The sequence below is a fragment of the Nesoenas mayeri genome (genome assembly GCF_963082525.1).
Source record: "Nesoenas mayeri genome assembly, chromosome: 11".
Classification (NCBI taxonomy): Eukaryota; Metazoa; Chordata; class Aves; order Columbiformes; family Columbidae; genus Nesoenas; species Nesoenas mayeri.
The window spans coordinates 2,169,515-2,192,579 of record NC_137563.1 but is presented as its reverse complement, the minus strand read 5'-3'; the positions used below and the strand labels follow the sequence as shown (position 1 = coordinate 2,192,579).

At 39.4% G+C, this 23,065-nt stretch overlaps 1 protein-coding gene across 1 annotated transcript in view; it reads right to left on the bottom strand.

The window, feature by feature from the left end:
- Nucleotides 1-4,218: 4,218 nt before the first annotated feature.
- The window catches only part of SLC12A1 (solute carrier family 12 member 1), a gene marked incomplete at both ends in the record, with an annotated part of 42,563 nt that continues 23,716 nt past the window's right edge, over nucleotides 4,219-23,065 (bottom strand). The window contains 12 exon segments of the mRNA XM_080351197.1: nucleotides 4,219-4,354; nucleotides 5,352-5,419; nucleotides 7,403-7,538; nucleotides 9,624-9,710; nucleotides 12,091-12,202; nucleotides 12,440-12,571; nucleotides 14,471-14,614; nucleotides 17,002-17,084; nucleotides 17,969-18,075; nucleotides 19,941-20,081; nucleotides 22,302-22,413; nucleotides 22,501-22,600. Of these exon segments, the coding sequence (XP_080207323.1) occupies nucleotides 4,219-4,354; nucleotides 5,352-5,419; nucleotides 7,403-7,538; nucleotides 9,624-9,710; nucleotides 12,091-12,202; nucleotides 12,440-12,571; nucleotides 14,471-14,614; nucleotides 17,002-17,084; nucleotides 17,969-18,075; nucleotides 19,941-20,081; nucleotides 22,302-22,413; nucleotides 22,501-22,600 (1,358 nt within the window).

Below are 23,065 nucleotides of genomic sequence, written 5' to 3'. Positions count from 1 at the left end.
TCACTCTTGTTATTTGTGGAGAATGTGAGCTGAAAGTTGTTCTATTTGTTGTTGCGCTTGCACAGCTACATTTCTCGTTTTTCCTAGCAGAGCGAAGGCCAGTGTGAGGTGTTACCACGCAGCCTCAATGGGCTACGCACCTGCCAAGGGGCCGTGCCAGCCAAGTACCAGAACAAGTAGATGTTTGAACAATGACATATGCCGAGCTGCATTGTTACAAACCCTTTTCCTCACCTGTAACTTGAGCGCCGAGTTACTCATTTGGCAAACAGCTGCAGTACTTTAAGGGTTTATTGACAGAAGTTACAGTAGGGTCGGACTGTGGAGTGATCCTCAGTCACTTTGTTGGGGTCCAGTGACCGTCAAATAACTTGAGTGGGACACTGAACTTGCAAGTTGAAAAGGCTGAGGTTTGCTCCAATTCTGTCCTCCCAGCCTTGCTGGTGAGCTGGGCACCTCAGAGGGAGGTGACAAACAGATGTGGGGAGTTAGATGAGTCAGCAACAGCTAAAATTCAATAGCTCTTTGCCCCGTATCTACAACTTCAGGGTGAATTCATGTTAATTATTGCCATGTCTTTTACTTGTAAACTACACATCAGTTGCTGAAACTGCTTTTGCTTTACAGAACGTGTGGAATTGTAGAAAAAGAGGGAAAATATGAGAAATTTCCAGGTTTCCTGAGAATGAAGGGCAGCTTGTCATACTTTGCCTAACCAGGAAGGCTTTTGGGAGGACTTTTCAAAGATGTAATGAAAATTGCAGAAGTTTAAGACTGGGGAAATTTGCTATGCAAGTGGCAGGAGCTTTGTACTTTGTGATTATGATGATTAAGCAGAGAACTCCTTTGAGTGTGAAATACAGTAGTGTGCTTTTTGCACAATGTGGCTTTTGCAGTTGCAGCTGTTTATCTTTAGAATGGGATGCCTTTTTGGTTAGGTAGATTTTCTACTTGTGCTATTGAGTTATTGATTTAAAAATAAAATAAACAAACATATAAAACTGCCCCAAACTAATCTCTGTTGGGGACTGAAAATCTAATGAAAGCTGCTTCGGAAGAATGTTGTTCTGGAGTGATACATGGGGACACCTGTTATGGTTCCTAAGCACTATGCCCTAGGGCTATGTGATCAAGATGGATGGATAACTTGCCTGTGGTTGTCAAAAGATTTAAGGAAAATGTATTCTCTGACCTATGGTGAAATGCCTTCTGCGATACCTGTTGGAGCTCCACTAACATTAGGAGGGAAAAGTAAGTTTCACTGATGAGAGGAGAGGTAGTGGATCATTTTAACAGGCCCTTAGGCACAAGCTTAGCTGTGCAGGATGCCTAGACATTTGAAGAAGACTCTTCAATTCTTCAAAGAAGAATTCTTTCTTCTTGCTTATAGCAACGGTATTTTCACACTTTAATGCCCTTGGTCACCTTATCTGTGCTTGCTTTTGTTGTGGCTGATCAAATCAAGCCTAGATTAGATAAACCTGCAGAGCTGGTAGTGTGATATAAGCTCAAAATGTGCTAGATGGCTTTAGAGCCCTCTTTGAGAGATGTCAAATTTGTAATTAGAATTCAGTTATTAACATGGTGATTAAAATTCAGCAGTTGTTTTATGCATAATGTATGTAAAAGAGGAAATGTCTGTTACTGAGTAGGAAAAGAGGTAGGTGGACTAGCAAAATTTTGCAATTGAGGTTGCAATTTAAGGGAGTCCATAATTAGCGTGCTCACTGGATTTGTCATGCACACACTTCAGAAATCATGGTGAGGAACAAGAAATAGAAGCTCCTAGGAAACTGCTGTGTTGAAATTACTTCTGAATTTGTAGAAATAACACTTTCAGGTAAACACTGTTGTGTCCAGAGTTTGTGCTGCTCATCCCGTAACGTTGTTGTGTGGATACATAATCTAATTAATCACTGCATCTAGGCAAGGAGTTTTACAGGGATGTGTGTGTTAATACTTAATCTTTGATGGTTGTTCATTTAGAATCCTACCTCTTGGTATTTATTGTTGTAATGCCCACAGTGATGTGTTTGTGAGAGTGAATTGTGAATAGTATTGGAAGTGCCATTGCTTGTGTTGCACTCCTTCCCTTTTTGGATCTGCTTAGGTCTCTCAATTCAATTTGAGTTGATGTTCCCTGTAGACTGAGAATTACAGTACTTGGGAATATTTAGCAAAGAATCCTCACTCATGTAAGTAGCTGAAGGTCCCAATGCAGGTGTGTAATTCTCCCAGGAAAGGCCTAAGTGGAGCCTCTGTAAAAGCTCCTTTTCTTCCCATTGACTGGGTATCACATGCAGATTATACCTGTTTGGTGTCTAACGTGAGGCTAAAAGGGTGGTGGCCATTGCAATTCTACAAAGGTGGAAGGACCTGACATCATGTAACAAGCTCCTGTCTCAGTGCTAACGCTATAAAAGGTGAGAATCATCTCCCTGTTTTGCAGGTGCAGAGTGTGGTGTTTGGTTTGCTCAGGGCTGTGCAGGAAGCCTGGTATATCTAGGAAACTCGTATATCTCTGTCACGCAGTTAAGCTGCAAAATGATCCTTCAACCGGGTTGTAAATGTGTAAGAAGGAGCGAAGGAAGAACATTATGAGAAAATATCAGTATTTCACATCTTGCCTTCAATAGGTGGAGAAAATAAACCATGGATTATTGGGCTACATTACCATGTTCTGCTGAATTGCTGCTGTTGAACTTGGAAAAATATGAATATCCAATATTTGTCATTTTTGGAGATGGAGTGCTAGATCCTCCGCAAGTGAAATTCTAATAATTCAAGTGAAGATGGAATGTGAGGCCTCCTTTAAAATAACCATTTTGCGAAATTCAGGGTTCCCTGGCTTTCCTGGGGTGTAGATTTTGGTTCATCTCTGCAAAGGAGTTGCAGGACTACAGTAATTAAGTTAGCTGCACTCCTTAATGGTCTTTGGTTTAAATAATGCTTACACACAGGATATAGCTTTCTCCATTAAAAATAAAAGCCGCTTCTATTGACAGCTGAAATTATGAAGTACTATAATGTTGCAGAAGAGATAACAGAAAAACTACACACCTTAATGGGTTTCCTTTATTTCAAGTTGATACATAATTAATATTATTTAGAAAGTCTAAAAATAAGAGAAATATTTTACATAAATCAAAAAATAAGGCATTCAACTCAACTTATGGAATTTATTTGGTTTTCTAATCACATAAATCACTGTACATATTATCCTAAAGTATAATGTCAGATTGTATTAACCTGTAACATTAGTATCAAAAATTGTCAGAATATTTAGTATTTCACTAATTTATTTGTGAAATTTACCACATTTAATTCATGCAATCATACACTCCATTCTATATTAGAGCTTGAAAATCGATTATCAAGTCTTGTCATATAGAGTCCATATTTTTATATATGTAACTTGTTTGTCAGTAAATTAGAAGCATTTGAGTTAATATAAATTAGCACAACAATTTAGGTAAAAGGATCTACTGTTGGTATAGCTCTTAATTTGGCAATATGGTAACTAAACAGCATCACAAGTATTCTACTTGCGTTTTATGGGGTGTGTCAAAAAGATGGACCCAATTTGAAATCACTGCATCTCTGCAACCACGAACGATCAGCTCTTATCTTACCATTTGTAAAGTTTTGTGTGATTGTAACATATTTGATCCATCTTCTTGAAACACCCTCTATATATCAGTTTATGACTTTGACCTGCTGGATACCATACAGGTTTTTTTTCCTGCCTCCCAAGCTGGTGCATTTGATTGTAATCCTCCTATATGTGCATTAGCAACTATGACAGTGCAATTTGAAAAACTTATTGATAGATTTAATGCTTTTTGTACTGTAGCAATTAATTTTGGCTTTCTGGGATAAATATCAAAAGCATTTTCAATGCCTTACAAAATTAATGGAATATTTTCTGTCTTATGTGATACATATATATATATATATATATACGCATATATGTGCATATGCGTGTATATTTATATATATAGGTAGATTTTCCTTCTTTTGTCTCTGCTGGAGAGTAACACCAGCAAAGACCATTTACATTTTTTGTCTAATTCTTCACTGTGTTGCTTTAGATTTTTGAAAACAATTCTGTCAATTATTGAAGTTTAGATCTGTGTTAGATAAGCGTGTCTTTAATAGCTATATTAAAAATGCACGTGTTGAAATCAAGCAAGGGATATTGTAGGCACTGATGTTTTCCTACGAATAGAAAGTCAGTACATTTTTGTGGTTGCCCCTGACCATTAAGACTGGAGGAAGGTTCTTGGAGAGGATTTCTAGCCAAGCCATATACAGGTAATCAGACACTGCTCCTTTTCTTGCCACTGGGAGGCTCCTGTTTAGACAGAGAGAAAATCAAATTGGTGTTATAAAGACAGGAGTAGCTCTGATAAGATGTATCTCACTAAATATTAAGTAGAAAACATCAATTGTTCATACACAACTCTGAGTGTTCATAATTAGACTACATGACTATTTTAGTCTTATAAAGCACAAAGCTACCGTTAGGCCTTAATCTTGCAAACTCTTAGTTGGCTGCTTAGTGCCATTAATACAGCCAATTGTACTGTAACGTGGACTGTTTGTGATTATAACATAAAACTGGTAAAGCAGCATTTTCAGGGCCATAAGACCCACACGTAATGTGTTTTTTAAAAAGGATAAAAATACAATGCATGCACAGTTTTGTGTTCCATCCACTTGTTTTCTGATCTTTAATTTTTAAATTGTGGGTAAGTTTATGGTAAACGTTAGCTGATCACCCCTTTTTTGGGACTAAACTAGTAGAGCTAAAGAGGTTTATTTCTGCATCACAAATACTAAGTAATGTATTGAAGCTGTGTATAAAATGTGATTGACTAAAAATTGATTCTGAAAATGGCTTTTAAAATTTTTATTAGTGGACTCTTGATGCAATTGCATCATTTTCACTCAGTTTCACGGAGCTCGAAGTCCGTCTCGGCTAACAACTCCACTAATTACGTGCAAATGAAAAGAATCCTGTTAGTAGTTGGGGGAAAAGAAACGAAAATGTGTATTTTCTGCAGGGGAGTAAGCGGGTGTAACACCACGCAGATGTGGATGTGAGGATTACATTTTTGACACATTTTCATGAGTAGAACGTTGTTTTAAGATATGACCGCTAAGATATAACTACTAGGGAATATTCATATTCAGTGTAGTCCCAGAGAACCATCAGTCCAGATGCAAGTCCTTCAAAGGGTACTTAAAAGATTATTTTCCCCCTCAATGAATTAACAAGACTGTTTCTGTCCAGGATCCCTTTACACAAGAGATTATCTCTAAGTTAGAACCAAGATCTTGCCACTCACAGGACAATGAGGTGAGCTGCCCTTGAATGTTCCTGTAAGAGTTCATTCAGACGAACTTGGCGGTAACTCTGATTAAAACAAAACAGGGAAATAAAAAAATCAGTTAGGTAAGTGATCCTCAATTCTGGTGCATTATGGAATACCACACTACCCACTGGATTTTCTACTGTTGCTTTGGCAACACTGCAAGCCAGGTGTGCTCTGTGGCCCGCTGATGGAGATGGCAAAATATGAGGCAAAGCCTTGATTCTTGATTTATGTGGTTACCTGGAGGGTAACCTCTTAAACACCATGAGTCTGGAGTAAGACCTGGCTGCTTTATGTATTGTGTATATGTACGGACTTCTGCAAATTGCATAAATGGCCGCTACTTTGAGATTCAGCCAAGGTTACTTTGTGGTCAGCCTCGGTCTCTCAAGGTTTTTATAGCTTAACACAAGACATAGGGAACAAGAGACCAGGGCAGGTTTGTGTACGGGGAGATTGCAGAATGGGAGATATCTTAACTGGGCTTGTAAATTATTCTCTCTTTCCCTGGAGAATGTAAAAAACTAGTTTTTCTCCATTCAGACCTTAAATTTTCCTTCTCTACAGAAATTCTGCTGTTCTTTCACATGCTAGATAAGTAAGAATCCTCATAATTTAGCCAGTTGTTATCTCAGGAGAGTCATCCTATAACATCACCCTGTGCTGCCAGGTTTTTTCTCTCTTGAATTATAAATATGTTCTAATGTCCTCCATAAAATTCTCAGAAGATAAAGGACTTGTCTTTCCAGCTGTGGAAGCTAAACTTTTTGTTGCTCTTCTTATTTTATAGACAGATTTGGCACTTTCATATTGCTGACTACTTTCAACCTATGGGATTTTTTTCCTGGGCAAGGTCAAGCTTAAGCATGTATTTTTTTCCTGTTGTATCCTCACTGTTTCTGCATGCATGCGTGTATATCTGGGATTGTATTCCTTTTATCTTTTATACAGAGATATTCTAAGGGCTCTGCTCCTAAGTTTTGATGATTTATGCTGAGAGTACTTCAAAAGTTTGCTGCCCACAGCTGACTACCATAACTGGTGATCAAGTCTATAAAAAGGGTAATACAGTGAGCAGTCAGTCTGCTTCCCAGCTGCCGCGGTCAGTAGTATAGTGTGTTATCTTAAATCACCATTGATTTCAGCTTATGTTAATGTGTCAGCCTGTGACCTCTGGCAGCTCTGAGCTCAGGCTCACAATCCTTGCTCCGCTGAGGAAGTTACTAGCACCATAAAGTGGAGATAACTAAACTCTCAGTGCACTCAGGTTAATCCAACAGGAACCATAAATAAAATTGCTGGATTAATTCTCTGCGAGTTACAGGAGGACTTGTCTCCTGAGCGTGGAAGAGTTTGTAGTGTCCTTTTGACACTGGCCTGATGAAGCCTGGCCATTTAGTGCCAAAAAGGTGTGTTCCAGCAAAATTAAAGAGCAGCCCAGGCTCTGATTCGCCCAGTGGATCAGCCAACATCAGCATCAGAGAGCCCCTCAGCTGTGGGAAAGCTCCTGCAGCGTGGGCAGATGAGTCTTCACACTGCCATTGAGGTAAGAATCCGTGTTAAATTTTGCCTTTGCAAAAATTCCTAGGTAGAGTCTGCATTCAGTTCTGAATTTCTCAAAGTGGTGAATATTTGGAACTGTGCTCTTTTGAAGAGGTTCAAGCCCTAAAACAGTGGAGCTATTTAATGAACCGCTCAGCTCAGGCTCAGCACAGTGCTGTGTGGCTTTGGGTTCAGGGGTGGTTTTCATCCGTCTGGCTCTGATGTGGGCAGAGCTTCTCATCAGCCTGCAAAGTACTGTGTACATGTGCCAAGGTCTTAGGGAATGCTGAATAATGCAATCCTAACACACCTCCGCAGTGTTTACAATATAAATCCAATTTGTAAATATCAAATACAGGTTTGGGTTTGTATGTGTCATGTTGCTAATTCCATATCTGGTGCTTCACATTTTCATGCTAATCGCTTCAAAAATCTGGAGTGTAAGAAAAGCTTCTGTCATAAAAAGGTAGGCAAGGCTTTACCTTCTCCTTGAATGCTTCCAGCTCTGTATCTGTAATTTTCCATGGAGTCTCCCGCTTTAATTTCTCCGCAGTTGTTATATCTTTGCAGCTTTCATGGAGGCGATATGGTTCAATCATCTCTTCAAAGAATTTCCAGCTGAAACAGGAATTACAAAGGAGGCCTTGCTGCAGGGTATGAACTCACTAACTTATTTCATAGACACTGTGTATTGCAGACCCCACTGACTGTAATTGGAGCTGAAAAATGTGCAAAATCTTTTAGCTATTCTTTGCTACATTGTGCCCCAAGTTACTTCTGTGCCCCTTCAATATGTCGGGGTTATTTGAGGATAATTAAAAGGTTATTTGAGGATCATTAAACACTGCATTGGCCTATTGTAGTTGCAGAGAATTTTCTGCATTTTCCTGGTTGTAGCAAAAGCACCGAAATAAGTTCTACAGTGACTCCGAACTGCAGTATAGTGGTTAATAATGTTAACAATGAATATGGGTCTCCTAATAATTACTGAGCTTTTATTATTGTTTTAGCATTAACTGGAGCTATCACCTGGCTGATACAGTTTTACTGTTACAGTTTTAATGAAATGGAGAAACAGATGATATAAATCTCTTGTGGCGAGGGGCTGAGGGAAATGCTGTAGGTTTTCTCGCTATGTGTGGGCTCAGATTTGTGTTAATTTCCCAACTTTTCCACAGATGTCCTCTCTCAATTTCAGCTTGTTTCTTGAAGCTTTTGACTGTCGTCATCTGGAGAAACTTATCCTTCTGTACTTCCCTGCTTGCCCCTTTATTGAAAGTTTCTATCACCCCACGGAGACCTCAGGGAGTTTCTTTTATATGAATGTGTGTCTCTGTGAGCACTTTCTGCTGCCAGGCCTCCCTGTGAAGCGAAATAGGAGGTTGCCCTTTGCTTATATGGCCAGGAAGTCGAGAGATGGGTTGAAGGCCATGACATGCAGCATTTAATGTTGCTAAGTTGCCAAAGAGTTTGTCAACATGCTTAGTGTCTGTTTCAGTATATAAAACAGCGATAATCCTCTTATTATTAGTGAAATAAATGGGATGCCAGCTGGGAGAGAGATGGAGTGGTCTAGCAAGTGTCTGGCACGACATTCACTTGTTCTGTTCATAGAGTTCTGATGCAGTAACTATATTTGGTTTTGATGTTAGTGCCAGATATTAATTCTTTCTGTTAGCTTTTATTTATGTAAAAAATCAGTGCATAGTACTGGGAAAAAAAAGAGAAGTATTCTGCACAGTTCTTTATATAATTACAAACTATTTACTGAGAGATCAAGAGGGCACTGATAAGTGACTTTAGCTATGTAATAATAAAATCTTTATGTTCCTTAATTGTATTTCCCAAGTCAAACTCTCCCATGAACGGCAGAAACTCTGGTGAGTTGAATATTGCTTTTGCAAAGTTCTGTGTGTGTGGAGAAATGGGACGCAGAAGGATGAAGAGACTAACCTGAGATTGCACTTGCACTCAGAGGGAAGGCTTTGGGTGAACAAGAGCCCTTTGCCTATGAAATAGCCATGGACCTGTCAAGAGGGGAGTACGGCTGGGGTGGAAGAGGGCGTAGCAGGGTGAGAGCATGTTTAGAGGATCTTTAAGACCAAGAGCAATGTTGTGAATTGAGTTAGGATTCAGTTATTCCATTAATTCTGTAGATAAGGTAATTTTTAACAGCATCGAACCTTCATTATATTTGAGTGATAGGGGAGTATTATAACCTTGTCCTCACCGGAAAGGAGAAGTATGCTTACGTTTGGGCACAAAAATGTTGAGTTTATGAATTCATGGTAGAATGCAGAAGGCTGACTTGGCAGAGATGGTGAGTTTATGGGAGAACTGTGACTGACTGAATAATACGATGAAGTGAAGTCTATGCCAACCTAAATAGATATGAAAAGCCACCATAAAATGTCTGTTAAATTTAGTGGCTCATAAGTATGGTGTCTAATTAGTCCTTATTAAAATTGAGTCTTATCATTACAACATACAGAAAAAGGCTGCTTTAGTTTTGACCCTCTGAGTGTGACTGTTAAAACACTATTTCCTTTTTTCTTGCTCTACTTACATGCAAAATGATTGCAATAAAGCGACAGCGTTATCCTTTGTGGTGTGTATGTTGGGTTTTTTAATGCTCAACATAAAAGAAAGAAGCTCCTGATTAAGGCCTGCAGCTAAATAATGGATTTTGGTAATGCTTCTTACCTCTCTTTGTTGGGCTTTATATTGATATCACAAATGATATTAATATCAGCAAATTTTATTCTGAATTTGCTTAGAAGTGAAGCCATCCTGAAAACAAAACAGAGAACATTTTATCACTGTATTTCTGAGTGCCTTGCATCAAAGAGCACTCATAAATGAGTTGAGATGTCAAACGCAGTTGTCTCATTATCTTTAACTATATGACAAATTACTTTAAATGCTTTAGTGTTTCACTTCCCAATTACAGTACTAGATTGATGTGATTGCTGTAGTATAATTCATTTAACTGATGATCAATGAAATTCACAAAAACTGGAAATGAATCGCAGACAGAGGGAGGGCGTTTACATTTGGGGGAAAAAATGGTACTCTAAGTATTTGCAAAGGCTTGAACTATAAAGGAAAAATATTCAAAATACAGGAGGATATATTCTCTAATACTTAGAGAAGGCTTCTGTTATTATATTATCATCACAATTCTATGTGTGGAGTATGTATAACACTGGTAGTATGTATGTTGGTATGAAAATTTGGTCCAGAAGGTTGACATGCAATGCTTGAAAAGTCTTTTTCACTTCTAAATTTATATTGATCTACTCACATGTTGTCTTTAGATATTTTCATAAAAGAAAATACTTTGCTTTTTTTGCCCCAGGTTCCAGCAGGAATAGTTTATAGCTTTGTGTGTGTTTGTGCTGTGGTTAGTGGCTTGTAAGTATGGTGTCTAATTAGTCCTTATTAAAATTGAGTCTTATCATTACAACATAAAGAAAAAGGTCAGTTAGGCCTTTGGTTAAACTGTGGTTGACAACCTGTATCTTTTATATATATATTTTTCCTCACTTTTGCTGGGCTCTTTTTTTGGGTATGTAAGCTTTGGAATTTGAAAAGGTCAGAAAGTTCCTAGGAGCAAACCATGATAGAAATACATATTTGCTCATGACCTCAGAATTTACTTGTTCTTTTTTTATATAATAAGAACATACTGCTTATATAAATCTTGATGTCCCTTGGGGCAATCCTTGTTTTGAGTGCCAAAAAGAGCCACGTCTGGGCTTCTGTGTGGGGATTTTAATATTTGGGGAATTACAGGTTAGCAAAAGTCCAGGGAAACTTAATTTCTGAATTTGAAATATAATCAATGAAATTACACTTGAAGTTGTATTGGATCTACCTAGGGAATGCATTAGCCACCCTGCCTTTGGATTGGTCTCATTGAAGGCTTCTGTGTGTGGTGGGTAGAATATGCTGTTGAGGAAAGCTTGTGTTTAGGTAGAAAAACATACACATATTGTTTTCCTGGAGCCACACTAGGGCATTGTCAGCTGTACTGACCGTGCTGTTCACTCTGGCTTTTGTAGGACAAGCAGCGTATACAGTGCCAGAACTGCCTCTGCAAAGAGCTGCCGTGGTTTGACAAACTCCATTTGATGGCAAAGCCTCCTCATCCTCACAATGAAACTGGGTGGCTGGAGTGTCTGGATCCAGGAGTGGTTGGGGTCCTGAAGAGCCAAGTTTGGACAGACTCTGGGCAGGGAGCAGAGAACATGTCCCTGTGGGTCCTTGAGTAGCTGTAAGGCTTTTTTTAAACTCGATAATAATAGTTTGTACAAACACTTGTGAATCTTGTTAACTTTAGGGTAATCCTTACAGCTGACAACCACAGTGGAGTAAAGTTTGCTTTATGTGAAAGCAGAAGCTAAAGAGACCATCCGTGTGGTAGCTGTCATTCAGATGCACTGTTGTGATCCTAGTGATGCTGGCTGAATTGTAACTCCTGTCCTTGCATCAATCTCACTTGTTTTCCACTGGAGTTTTGGTTGGCTATGTGGTTTTTAACTCACTACATGGTGCTGCTGCTCTTAGTTGAGCTGTTACTGCTGGTAACACGGCTGTGCCTCCAGTGTGTGAAGTGCTTTGGAAGGAAAGGTCCTATATACAGTGATGATGAAAATAAGTTTCTATTAGTACCTCTCATTTGCTTGAAGGCCAGTGATGATTATGAAAGCTAGTCTTTTTAAAACAAGCTAAGTCAAATCAATTTGGTACTGAAGTTGATGAACTTACTCTTTAACTTCTTTACATTTTACCACAGTTAAACACATCTGTCTTTGGTATTTGCATATGAGAAGCTTCATATGCAATTTCACCGGGCTATCTCATGTAAATCCTATAAAGCTAATTATATTCTCATTACAGAGTGCAAAGTACTCTTCTTAGAGAAGGGAATATGAGCTACTAATGGGAAAAATTGCCTGATGTGACTTTCCTTTGTTAATCACCATTTACACTGAGCCTTGAGACCTATGCCATAAGCTCAAGACCTTCCTATCAAGTACATGATTTTTTTCATGCTGCCCACAGTAAAACAAACCAGTTGTACTGAGAAATTCCCAGCTTCCTGCTGGGTGTCCATTATATTCAGCATCAATTCAAACTCTTTAAACAGTGAGACAAATATACTTACACTAGTTTTTCTTCTTCAATCCTGTTGACCTTTCCTCCAGTGAAGATCCTTAATTTGCAATTTTTCCACTTCTTCCTCATAGTTAGAATGTAAGGGATTAGGATTGTTAGACCTGGAAAAACATGTATAAAATTGCGAGAAGATCAGGTTAGTGCATCGTGTGCTAAAAATGCCATCCTTCGCTTTGGCAGTGGTGCACATAAGTTAATCTTAAAACATTTAAGAAATGGCAGAAAATTGACTATGTAATCTTTAAAAGAAAAGAGTTTTGTGCATGTTCCCAAGTCTGTTTTTTATATTTGGTAACAGAGAAGTCTCTGTCCCTGCGGTTCCGACTGGAATTCCTTACCTCCATCATCGAACAGCCACCAAATGTCAATTGTACCTTTTCCTTGCTTCTTTTTAAATTGAGTGCTGGCTTCTAGCAGCTTCTGATTGAATTCTCCCACATGCATTGACTGTATTGTGTTAATGGTGCTCTCTGTAATGAGAGAGAAAAAACATGGAAGGATTTCTGACAAGTGAGGCAACGAGTAGCTTTAGGGAGCCAAGCGGAGAGAAAGCTTCAGGAAAATGGACTGTTTCTGACATCATTTTTATACTTTAAATCTGAAAAAAATTACAGCACAGCTGCTGTGGACTTTTAATATACCAATACACACAGGAACCAAAGCTTGTGTAATACTTTGTCACTAGATTATAACACCTTGAAAAGGGTTATCAGATTATTTGTTCCTTGGATCTTTTTAGTTAACCTAAAATTCACTGGGGCCTCAAAAAGCGATTGTGAAATATCTGGCAGGTTTTAGAAGTAAATGGCATCATTTTGCATCATTTACAAGCTCGACTGTCGGCTGTAAAATGCGGAGCTCCCTGAAATGCACTGTAATGGGGGACAAAGAGCTGCCAGAGTACAGCGGCAGCACAGGTGAGGCTAAGAATGGGAGGCAGAAAACATGAGCACACATGGCAGCTTCCCTGGGCTTGGGAGGGTGGTGGTTAATTGAAAATAAACTTGGATTCTTGCTGTTTGCTTGGCTGGCTTTAAAAGGTACAGTCTTGCCTAGGTACGAACAATATCTTCTCTCATTCCATCTTTTGAAGCCTGTGGCTTTATTACTGCTTCTCTTTCAATGATTTCAAAGAGACTGTGTCAGAGCGGTATTTTAAATGGAGCGGACAGGCATCTTTAGAGGTTTTACTCTGATCTGCCGGGTTCTGAAAACGCTTTGTTTGGTTTTCTGTATTTCTATATTGTGGACAGGATAGTTCTAAAGCAGTTATTGGCTTTCCTCTACAGTTCTAGCATCTATGCTGGAAGGTGCAACAGCTCTGGGGAGGATGAATGTCTAAGCAAAACGGAGAGGCAGGGATATTTATTAACATCATCTGTCTCATATATAGAGCCAAAGTGGGTAATATGTATTTCCTTTATGCCTTTCTGAACTAAATCGAAAAGGGTAGTTGAAACAGAGGTGCACATTCGTGTGGTATTTGTTATAAAAATATGGTCTACTGAAGCCTGCAAAATGAACTTGAGGTCTGCCAAGGAAAGAATAACGACATTTTATGTTTTCAGTCTGTAGATCTTCTTGGTACCCGTGGGAGTTGCGCGCACAGCCAGATGTAATAGTCTCGGCAGGTGAAAATCCTGAAAATACTTGTGTGCCTACCCCTGTGGCTTCAGCTGGGTCATTATCATTACAGCCTAGCAATTGTGAAATGAGACCTCTAATTCTGCTTGTATTTCTGTATCATTTGACTATATCTTGAAATGTAATTTGGGTTTCATCACCTATGCATTGAAGTTATGTGTTTATTAGTTATCTGACAGCATGATGTATATGTACTTTGAGTATTTTTACCACCTTCATTTGTGCATTTTTATGAAATTATGCTTAGGGTACATAGCAGTAGTGTTATTTTTACCTGGTTTTCAGCTGTTTGTGTGTGTATGTTGAGTAAAGTGAGGTTGTTTGTTACCTGAATATTGTGCATATGTTCTTGTTTTCTTTAAGGAGAGAAAGGTCTCTGTTTAATAACTGAAACTACCCTATTAAAAACCAAAACAAAATAACTCACCTCAACATATTCTATATTCCTCAAACTTTTAATAGCCATGTGCTATTTTTGACAAATAGAAATCAACAGAAGGTGAGCTGAGAAACTCATGAGGGAAAAACAATTGGTTGTGTTGTATGAAGCAGCATGTCCTACCAGCAGAGGACACTCGCTCTACTCTGCATTGCAAGGTTGTGGCCACCAGCGCAGGTTTGCACAGGGCAGGTCCTGTCCAGGAGTGTGACGCAGGGGTTTTGGCCAGTTGGTGAAGATGTGGTGCGTTCAAGAGTTGAGAAGAAGCTATTGATTTGGAACTTACCCTTTTTTGTTTCATGTTTCGAGATATTGAGCGTGCCGGCTTTTCGGAAGAATCCACAGATGCCGCTTTTTCCTTCCTCAAAATCATTTTCTTTAATGGTAGCTTCCAGTGCCAATCTCTCCTGCTCCAGCTTCTCTAATTCCTCTTTATATTGGGAAAAGTAAGGGAACTGGTAACACATCACTTTCTGGTTTAATTTAAATCACTTACTGAAATAGTGGCAGTGATAAAATTGCTGTTGTGGTACTTTGTACACAATGGAAAGCTGCTGGGCAGAAAAACCTCTTTTAGAATGTGTTTTCCTTGCAAGCCAACAAGGAGGAGGAAGCTGAATTCACCTCTGGAAGCCCAACCTTAGGACGCTCATGCCTACAGCAGTGGTGTGTGGTGAAGTGCTGCTCAGCTGCTCGCAGGTTTAGTCTTCCAGTTCAAATTCACTAATATAGTTACATGAAATACTACTTATTGAGTTATGTTTGTGGGTTTCTTTGGCTGGTTTCTTTCCCCAAGAATTTGAAAACACATTAGGAAAGCTGTTTTCCTAAAGTAAGAAAGCTGATGTATGTCGTTCTAGCCCTTCTAAGAACAAGGTCACATGGCTTTGGACTTTCTCAGAAATAGGTAAGGATCCTGAATAAGTGATGAGTTTCTATGTGGAAATATTTTTAATGTTTTAATTTTTTCAGTATTTGCTGCCAAGATGTAAGCTTTAGCTCACAGTTCTGTAAATTCAGCAATATAAAAGAACAATTTTGTCTTAGCAGTATTGCACTTGCTGAGAAAAAGGTATTGCTTGTTATTGTAGAATATGTTATGGTGAGACACTAATTAGTATGATAGAGGCATTTGCCTGCAGAAAGCTTTTTTCATAAGGAAAACTTCTATTTGAGTAATACATAGACTAACAGTGAGGTAAATTCATTTAAGATAATGTGTTTAACAACACCCCAAGCCCTCACTAGCTAGACATTATTACGTCTGTTGGCACTCTCAGTTGCCAACAGAAAATAATAAACTTTCTTTTAGCTTAGGATCCATGACAGCCACGTGCTTCTGATTATTAGACATGATGATAGTCACTAACTTAATGGTTACCCAAAATGAACATTTCGGTTTCTCTGTCAAACAGAATACAATGATGTCTTTTTTTCCACTACATAGACTTTGTATCTGCTTCAAAACTATCTGTATATTTGAGGGGTTTCATTTTTTTCACCTTGTGTTCCTAATTCTTTCTGATTCCCGTGTCTCAACGCTTGGAGAACACGCGCTAGTTTGTAAGAATGCAAAGTTTGTAATTTCACTGTAATGACTGTGTCTTCTGAGCAGTTTCTGACTTAGAGCAAGCAAAGACAGGCAGACGTCTTTGTGCTGTCAACAGGGAAGAGGGAGAAAAAAGAAGCATGATTAGTCTGGAATGTTTTGCTTAACTCCCCGTAGTTTTGCCCGGTAGCTCTCCATGCACACCAAGCTGCCAGGGTCTGCTGGGTCAGTATTCATCTGCTCTTGTTTCTTAAATGAGAAGAAGCTGGAGGCAGATTTACAGCAGGCGGCAGCAAAGAGTCACCAGCCTTCTCATGCCTGCCTGTTCCTTCTCGGTAGGTTTTATCTAATTTATTTATAACACAAAGTATTTACCTGCTGGGGAAGACAAGGATGCTAAGAGTCATGTCCAGGTTTAGGCTGTACCTGTCTGCTCAACTTACAAGAAGTGAGAAAATTATCATATTGAAAACCTAGAGAATTGTGCTGCTGGGGTTTTATTTGGAGTCATTCCCTCCCTAGAGTACCAGAGGAACCAGTAAGACCTCTGTGTCCTAAGGAAGAGAAGGAAGAATAAAGGCCACCATTGCCTGTGGCTCTTGGAAGCCCATCATGTGGGTGCAGCTGCCTGCACGCCCTGTCTCCCTCTACCCTTTCCACCCAGGTGGCATGTCTCCCCAAATGCTTGTGGGGTGGTGGGAAGTTTTCCCTTTTCCCCCGAGATATGCAGCACTAACTTAAGGAACAAAAAGTAGAACCGATGTTTCCTGTGGGTTCCAGATTTTCGCATGGGTGGGAACTTTGTGTGCCCCAGTTACACAGAGGTGGCACCAGAACTGCAGCTTCCCGAGTCCTGCCGGTCCCAGAGACCTCAGGTAGGCTGAGGGAGGAAGATGTGCCAGGAGCAGAAGGAAACATGCCACAGAGCGACTGGTTGCTGTGGCTGTATGTGATTTTACTGCTTTAGTCTGTGCGGGTGCTGGAAGTGCTTTGGGAGTTGAGTTCTCTGGTGTGCAGGGTCCCTCCATGTGGGAGGTTTGGCCTCCTTCTCTCACTGCTGGGGCTTCAGCAAGGATTTCGGGCACAACTGACACTGCAGAAGCCTGGAGAAACTGTAGAAGTCTGGAGAAACTGTAGAAGTCACACGTATAGGAACTATTCTAGAAACAAGATAGTGACTCTAAGGCTATTGGTGGTATTTCTTGTGCTTAGCATGTAACCAACATAGACATTCAACATAGACATTCAGGTGTTGAGTCACCACATACCTTGAACCTGGAGGACCTGAGATATATCAAATCCTTGGCTAATTCTGACAATAATCATGCCGAGCTCAAAATCAAAGGCATCACTGAAAAGAAAGAAAGAAAAAGAAGAATGAGTTTCCTTTCACATCATACATGTCAAAGAGGAAAGCTACTCTGAGCAGATCAGTAGAAGTGTTAGTGCTCACAGGGAGGTGTTACAGCCGTGTACTAGGCTGCTCTGGGTAAAATTGCAGAAGGAATTACCCAAGATTAAATAAAGTACTATCAAATTTCTTCCCTCTTTTTAAAAAGGGGTATTATTGGGCGTGGGAGAAGATGGGCTATTCCTGCAATGGGTCTTTTTGACAACACTTTTGAGGAACTAGGTTACCACTAGGTCATATTTTTCTCTCTTCTCTGAGGAAATAACAAATATGTGGTGGGTTTTGTTGTTCTTTAACTTGCTTCAGCTTTACAGGTGGATTTTGAGCAAGAATCTATGAGAAGCCTGATTCTAAAGGATTGTTTCCTAGCTGAATCCCAACCCACAGAGCTGCTGAGCCTTAGGCACACATGAGATTTGAAGCAAAGCTCTTCCTCTGTCTCCCAGGCTTACAAGAAGAATTCCATGATGTTCTCTTATTCCCTAAGTAGGTACATTAGAGATGTTTTTCTCAGAGCTCCTGCCCACTAAAAATGGAAAATACAGTTCTGCAAAAGCACTGCTGACAGCGCTGCGGCTTCCTTATGTAGCATTGTCAAGCCGTATCAGCTCTGATGGTACCAGGTGTTTGCTAAGCAGATCTTGCTAGTTGTGTGAAGCCAGGAACCTTTATAATGGCCAAAACTTCTGTTAGAGAGCTAGCACATGCAAACCCATATTTGCAGGTATTTGCTTGCGTTGTTTCTATAGGTCAAATTCTGTGTGGAAATGCCATGTTAATCTAGTGTGAGAGGAGAAAAAAGGAGATGCTGAACTGTGACTTACTGTATAACACCCACATAGTTTTCAACTTGTGTGGCAGTGGCATTTCTCCAGTCCTTCTTAAATCCAATCACCAAGGTATTCGGCTTCATTCTACCCAAGCCTGAGGCCTAACAATATTAAAACACTGCTTGAGAAGGTACACACGCATGCTTTTACCGTAAATGAAAAGTAATGGCGAAAGATAACTGAAGTAATGTTCTGGAGACACTTACAACTAGATTGCATTTCATAAATGTCCTTCATGCTCATACCCATGCAGAAAGCAGAAAGATTAGCTCTAAATCATTCCAACTATAAATGATTTTAGATGACAGAAATGTAGTTTTGCTAAATTAGCATTCATTTGCATTTCTTCTGACATGCTCTCATTAAAACGGTTCAATAACTTGGAATCAAGAGAGTTCAAGCACTGTTTGCATGCTCATTTTAACATAATAGCATAAAGCTTTTATCAGATTTGGAATACTTAATAGATGAACTGGGTCTGAAGTCTCTTAAAACACCTCAGATATGCAGAGAAGGCATATCCTCGTAAGCATAATTTTTTGCCTTGAAGTTAGAAACTCTTGCTGTTCTGTTTGCCGTGTTCTTTCCAAAAGATTATCCAAAATTAGCTGAGCATGCTTTATAGATAAAATTACAGTTTATAAACAGGAAGAACAAATGGTTTGTCAAGACATTAGATTGCCTGAAAAAAATGAGCCTGGATGCTAAAACCCAAACAAGTAAGAGTTGTCAGATATAGATCCAGCTAACTTGATTTTATAGAAATGTAGATATTCAGTGTATTAGGAGCCTTCAGGAGAAGACCTATAAATATACCAGCTTGTCAAATTGTTACGCCTGCCAATTTTTACTACTCGCAAAAAGAAAGTAGATAAAACCCCTTGCAACCTTGGTGGGGATTTTGAGTAGCACTGATACATCTGCGGTATTTACATTGAAATGAGTAATTGGTTGACAAAGCAATGCAGATGTCCTTAGATTACAGCGGTGGTGACATGGTTATCCTTCTATTTGCTGGGGAGGAGCTGTTTGTGGTCCAGCGCTTGACTTTGGCAATAGTGTTCAAGTAGTAATGGAAAGGAGGAGATCATCAGACTGTAACAGTTCTCAAACGCATCAGAAGCATCTCCTACTGAGACAATGCATAAACCCAAGATGAAGCGTCCTTGTGAGACTTCGACAGAGCAAAGGGATCTTTATTAATAACATTTCATCTTGCTCAATTGTACTGTCCATTCAGCGAGCGTACAAAGAGCCCTAGTAGGCTACCAGCGGGTGACTGCTACCCAGGAGTATTTGAGTTGATTCCCTACTGTCTCAGTTTGCACTGATGTCTTTTCAGCAGTGTATTTTGTGCAAAGGATGTGAATTTTCTCTCAATTTTGCCTCAGTACCTGTATATTTAAATATTCATATATGTGAGAGAGAGGGAGTAGAGAAATATGAAATCAGTGCCTCTGTGCCTTCATTAAGCCCATTTTAAATGGACTGTTGAAAATGATCTGCTGTGTTCTTAGAGTAATAGAAAAATATTGCAGACTTTTATTTAAATGGATTTCTCTCCGTTTGCAGAAAATGTGTATTACACATTTTCAGTTTTCAATGAATGCAAAAATATTCTCAGATATTCAATGTTCTGTGTAATACCAAATGATAGAATTGATGTGTATCAAGTGTTGGCTGCATAGACATTCATATTTCCCTGTAGATGCCTCTCTTTTTTTATAGCCGTGTCTTGTTCATTTAAAAAAGTATGTCTGCCTAGTCTCATCGTTCTGTAGCCAAGGACTAGAGCTCTTTATGAAATAACCTGTAATACAAATACACGTACCCTCAGAATGCCCTTTCTGTTTATAACGTTATCCATATATACATAGGAGTTCTTAACAAGTAAACAGCAATGCTTTACATAAAAGGCTGCTTTGATCTAACACTCTCCTATGTGTTCTGTAAACAAAAAGCTTACTTGAAGTAGACTTTTGACTCCATCTCTGAAGCTGTCAGCTGCCACTGCTGCGTAAAAGGCTTTTCTTTTGTTCTTTGTGAGCCAGGCCTGCTTTTTTGCCATGCCACTGTTCATCTCCTTAACACACAGCTTGCGTGGTCCCTGCATGATACAATAAAATATTGTTAGGAAGGCTTTGTATTATACATCACACAGTGATATTGAAGGAGTTACCCAGTCTGCCGTGGGAGCACAGAGAGAGACTCGGAAAAAATACATTTCCAAAAAGGGTCCACAGAGATTCAGCCCTTTGAAAAGAACTGTGCTGCTAACATAATTCACACGCTGCTCAAGAGGGCTCAGGCTGTTAATGCTACTTAAATATAGTGATTCTGACAGAAAGAAGGACTACTCCAGATTGTAACATCTTAGAAAAATATCCTAGGTATGATGAAGCATCTCGGAGTGAATAAACCCCCTCCCTGACTTGACGATGTAAACAAGTCTCAGCAGATCTAAATATACATGGCTAAGCTCCTATCTACTACTAGTAAGGAGAGGAGAAACATCTTGCCGCTCTTCCCAGTCTGAGTACCTGAAGATAGTTCCACAACTGGCTTGCACAGTACGTGTCTGTGAGCCAAAGGGACAGTCCCACCCCTCTATCAGACGATAGAAGGTGTCTGCCTGTGTCCTGCCGTACCTGTCCTTCCTATCAGGGTTAGTTTGTGCAGTTGCAGAAGGACTCCAGTGAATTTGCAAGCTGAAGACTTACAAAAGTGTTTTTACATGAAGTCAGGGAGTAAAAGCAGAATAGCCCATTTGACTAGAAACTCAAACTGTTCCAAACAGTTACAGCTACAGCGGCTACAACCTCAAAGACAAATAACTTTAAAATATTCTTTATATTCAGTTGCCATATCTATTTTAAGTTTCTTGCTGCCCTTTGGGGAACAGGGATGGCAGATCTCCCTGGCATGATGTCTTAACATTTATTCATAGCTAGCAGCTAGCGGCTTTTGAGGCAAAGTATGATGGGCATTACATTGATGGCTAAGTAGTCTTGCTGTATTTGTTGTGATATATATTGCAGGCTGCTCTTCAACATAGTCTCTAGGGATTTTATCATCCATTTTTTACCACTATTTCACAAATCACAAAGGTTGTGTCACACTTATGTTGCCAACCAAATTAAGTTCAGCTTATGTTGCTAAAGAAATAATAATTTAAAAAAACCCCTGAAAATTGTTACACTAGCAAAATAGACTTGGTGTTTTGTGTAGAAAGGAATTAAATAGCATTAATGTGAGAGAAATGTGCCTAATAATTCAGAAAACTTGCTGCAACTCAAATTTAGGAAGCTTCATAGTCTCAGGATCTAGTTGGGATTGAGTCTACACTTACTGAATGCAGTGGGAAAGCCACCAGTAATTACAGTAGAGAGGAATTAGGACCATTCACGCTTTATAGATTCATTTCCTTTGGGAAGAATCACACGTAGATCTTCTGTACTCGCCTTCTGCAATCTGGCAGCATCAAATGAATTATTCCTGCCCTCCTGTAGAGGAATACATTATCTTGCCTGGACTGACTCTATTAGTTAGATTCCGCAGCCCCATTTGCTGCCATGAGCTGTTTTTTTCCTCTCAAAATTAAAAGGTCATTGTAACAGTTAAAATACATTTTTATCCTCTACACTACAAACCCATCTATTTTTTTCTGTCCTAATGAGAGACTAGATCATCATCCTTTAAGATACATCGTTTCCTATGTATTTATAACTAGAATTATACTTTGCTTCTCTCTAGATCTCAGAAGAGCATATTTATCCTCAAAATTAGCATTGTTACCGTTTTGGAGAAACCACTGCAAAGAGAGTGGAATCACTTGCCAAGCCAAACCCCAACACTGCAAATCAGTGACAGAGCTGAAAACAGAGCCTTGGTAACTTTACTCTTCTACTATAATCCTTCAGCGTTTGGGTTTTGTGTTTATTTTGTTGTTGTTGGTTTGTTTGTTTGGGGTGTTTTTTAAGCCTTGCTGTGTCCATTTAAAACGCCTTTGTCCATTACAACCCCCTGTGTCCATTACAACCCCTTTTGTTGTAATGCTTTATATTTTCAAACAATTTCTTGGTCCATCTACGGTGAACTCTGAAATGCATCTCAATGAGGCGTTTACCAGCAGGCTCAGTAGCAGCCGGTAGCTTTCTTGTCAAGACTGATGGCAAAATTCATTCTCGGTGCGAATCTCTTTCATGGTCTGCACAGGCGCCCGCCAGCGCCAACGGGAACATTGTGTGCCGAGTGAGAGAGGAATGTGTCATGGAGATCTGCAGCATCCACCGGTGCTAATTTTCAGATTTATATGAGTTGACCTTACCGTGTACACTTCACAACAGATGCACAGCCCGTTGTTCTTTGTGAAAGTATGTGTGATGTCTAGCAGAGCAGGCCTGATCATAGGAGCTCCTGTTAATGCTATGCACTGGGGTCTGTTGGGAGGAAAAGAAGAGATTGTATTTAGTTGGGTGATGTAGTTACTCACACTAAGCCGTTCTGCTATTCAGTGGAAATCTTACCTGAAGTTTTTCACGTGGTCTTCCACTGTAGTTAAAGCCAGCGCGCTGTCTAAGGCATTAATATAGTAAAGAGCCTGTGTAGAAGATCCCCAGTTTACTTCTGCATATAATAAAGATAAAGAATGCATATTAAATCATGGGCTTTTCCCTGTGTTCTATTGCAAAGGTCAGCGATCATGTTATCTATGAGCCAAAGCAGGGTGTATTCTCCCGTGCTTCACAGATACAGAGCTGCCATTCTTTGTCCTTCCTAACAGAAGAGGTCTTGCTTGTGTGATGCAAAATCAAGCATGCAAATAAGTTGTCTCATTCTTTATATAAAAACTGTAGGGAATGGCCTTCCTCTTTATTCTTATCTGTTCTATTAACTTTATATCCTTCTGGCATGTATAAAATGGACAGCCTTGTGTCATGTATTTGGTGCGGAATTGCAGGAAGTTCAAATTAAACCATTGAGAAGCAGCATTGCTAGATCCAATTGGCTCTATTCGACTATATAGATCAAAAATTGTTCTCCAAAACTGATTTTGTCATATACATATTTTCTTATTATTGTGCAGCTGTT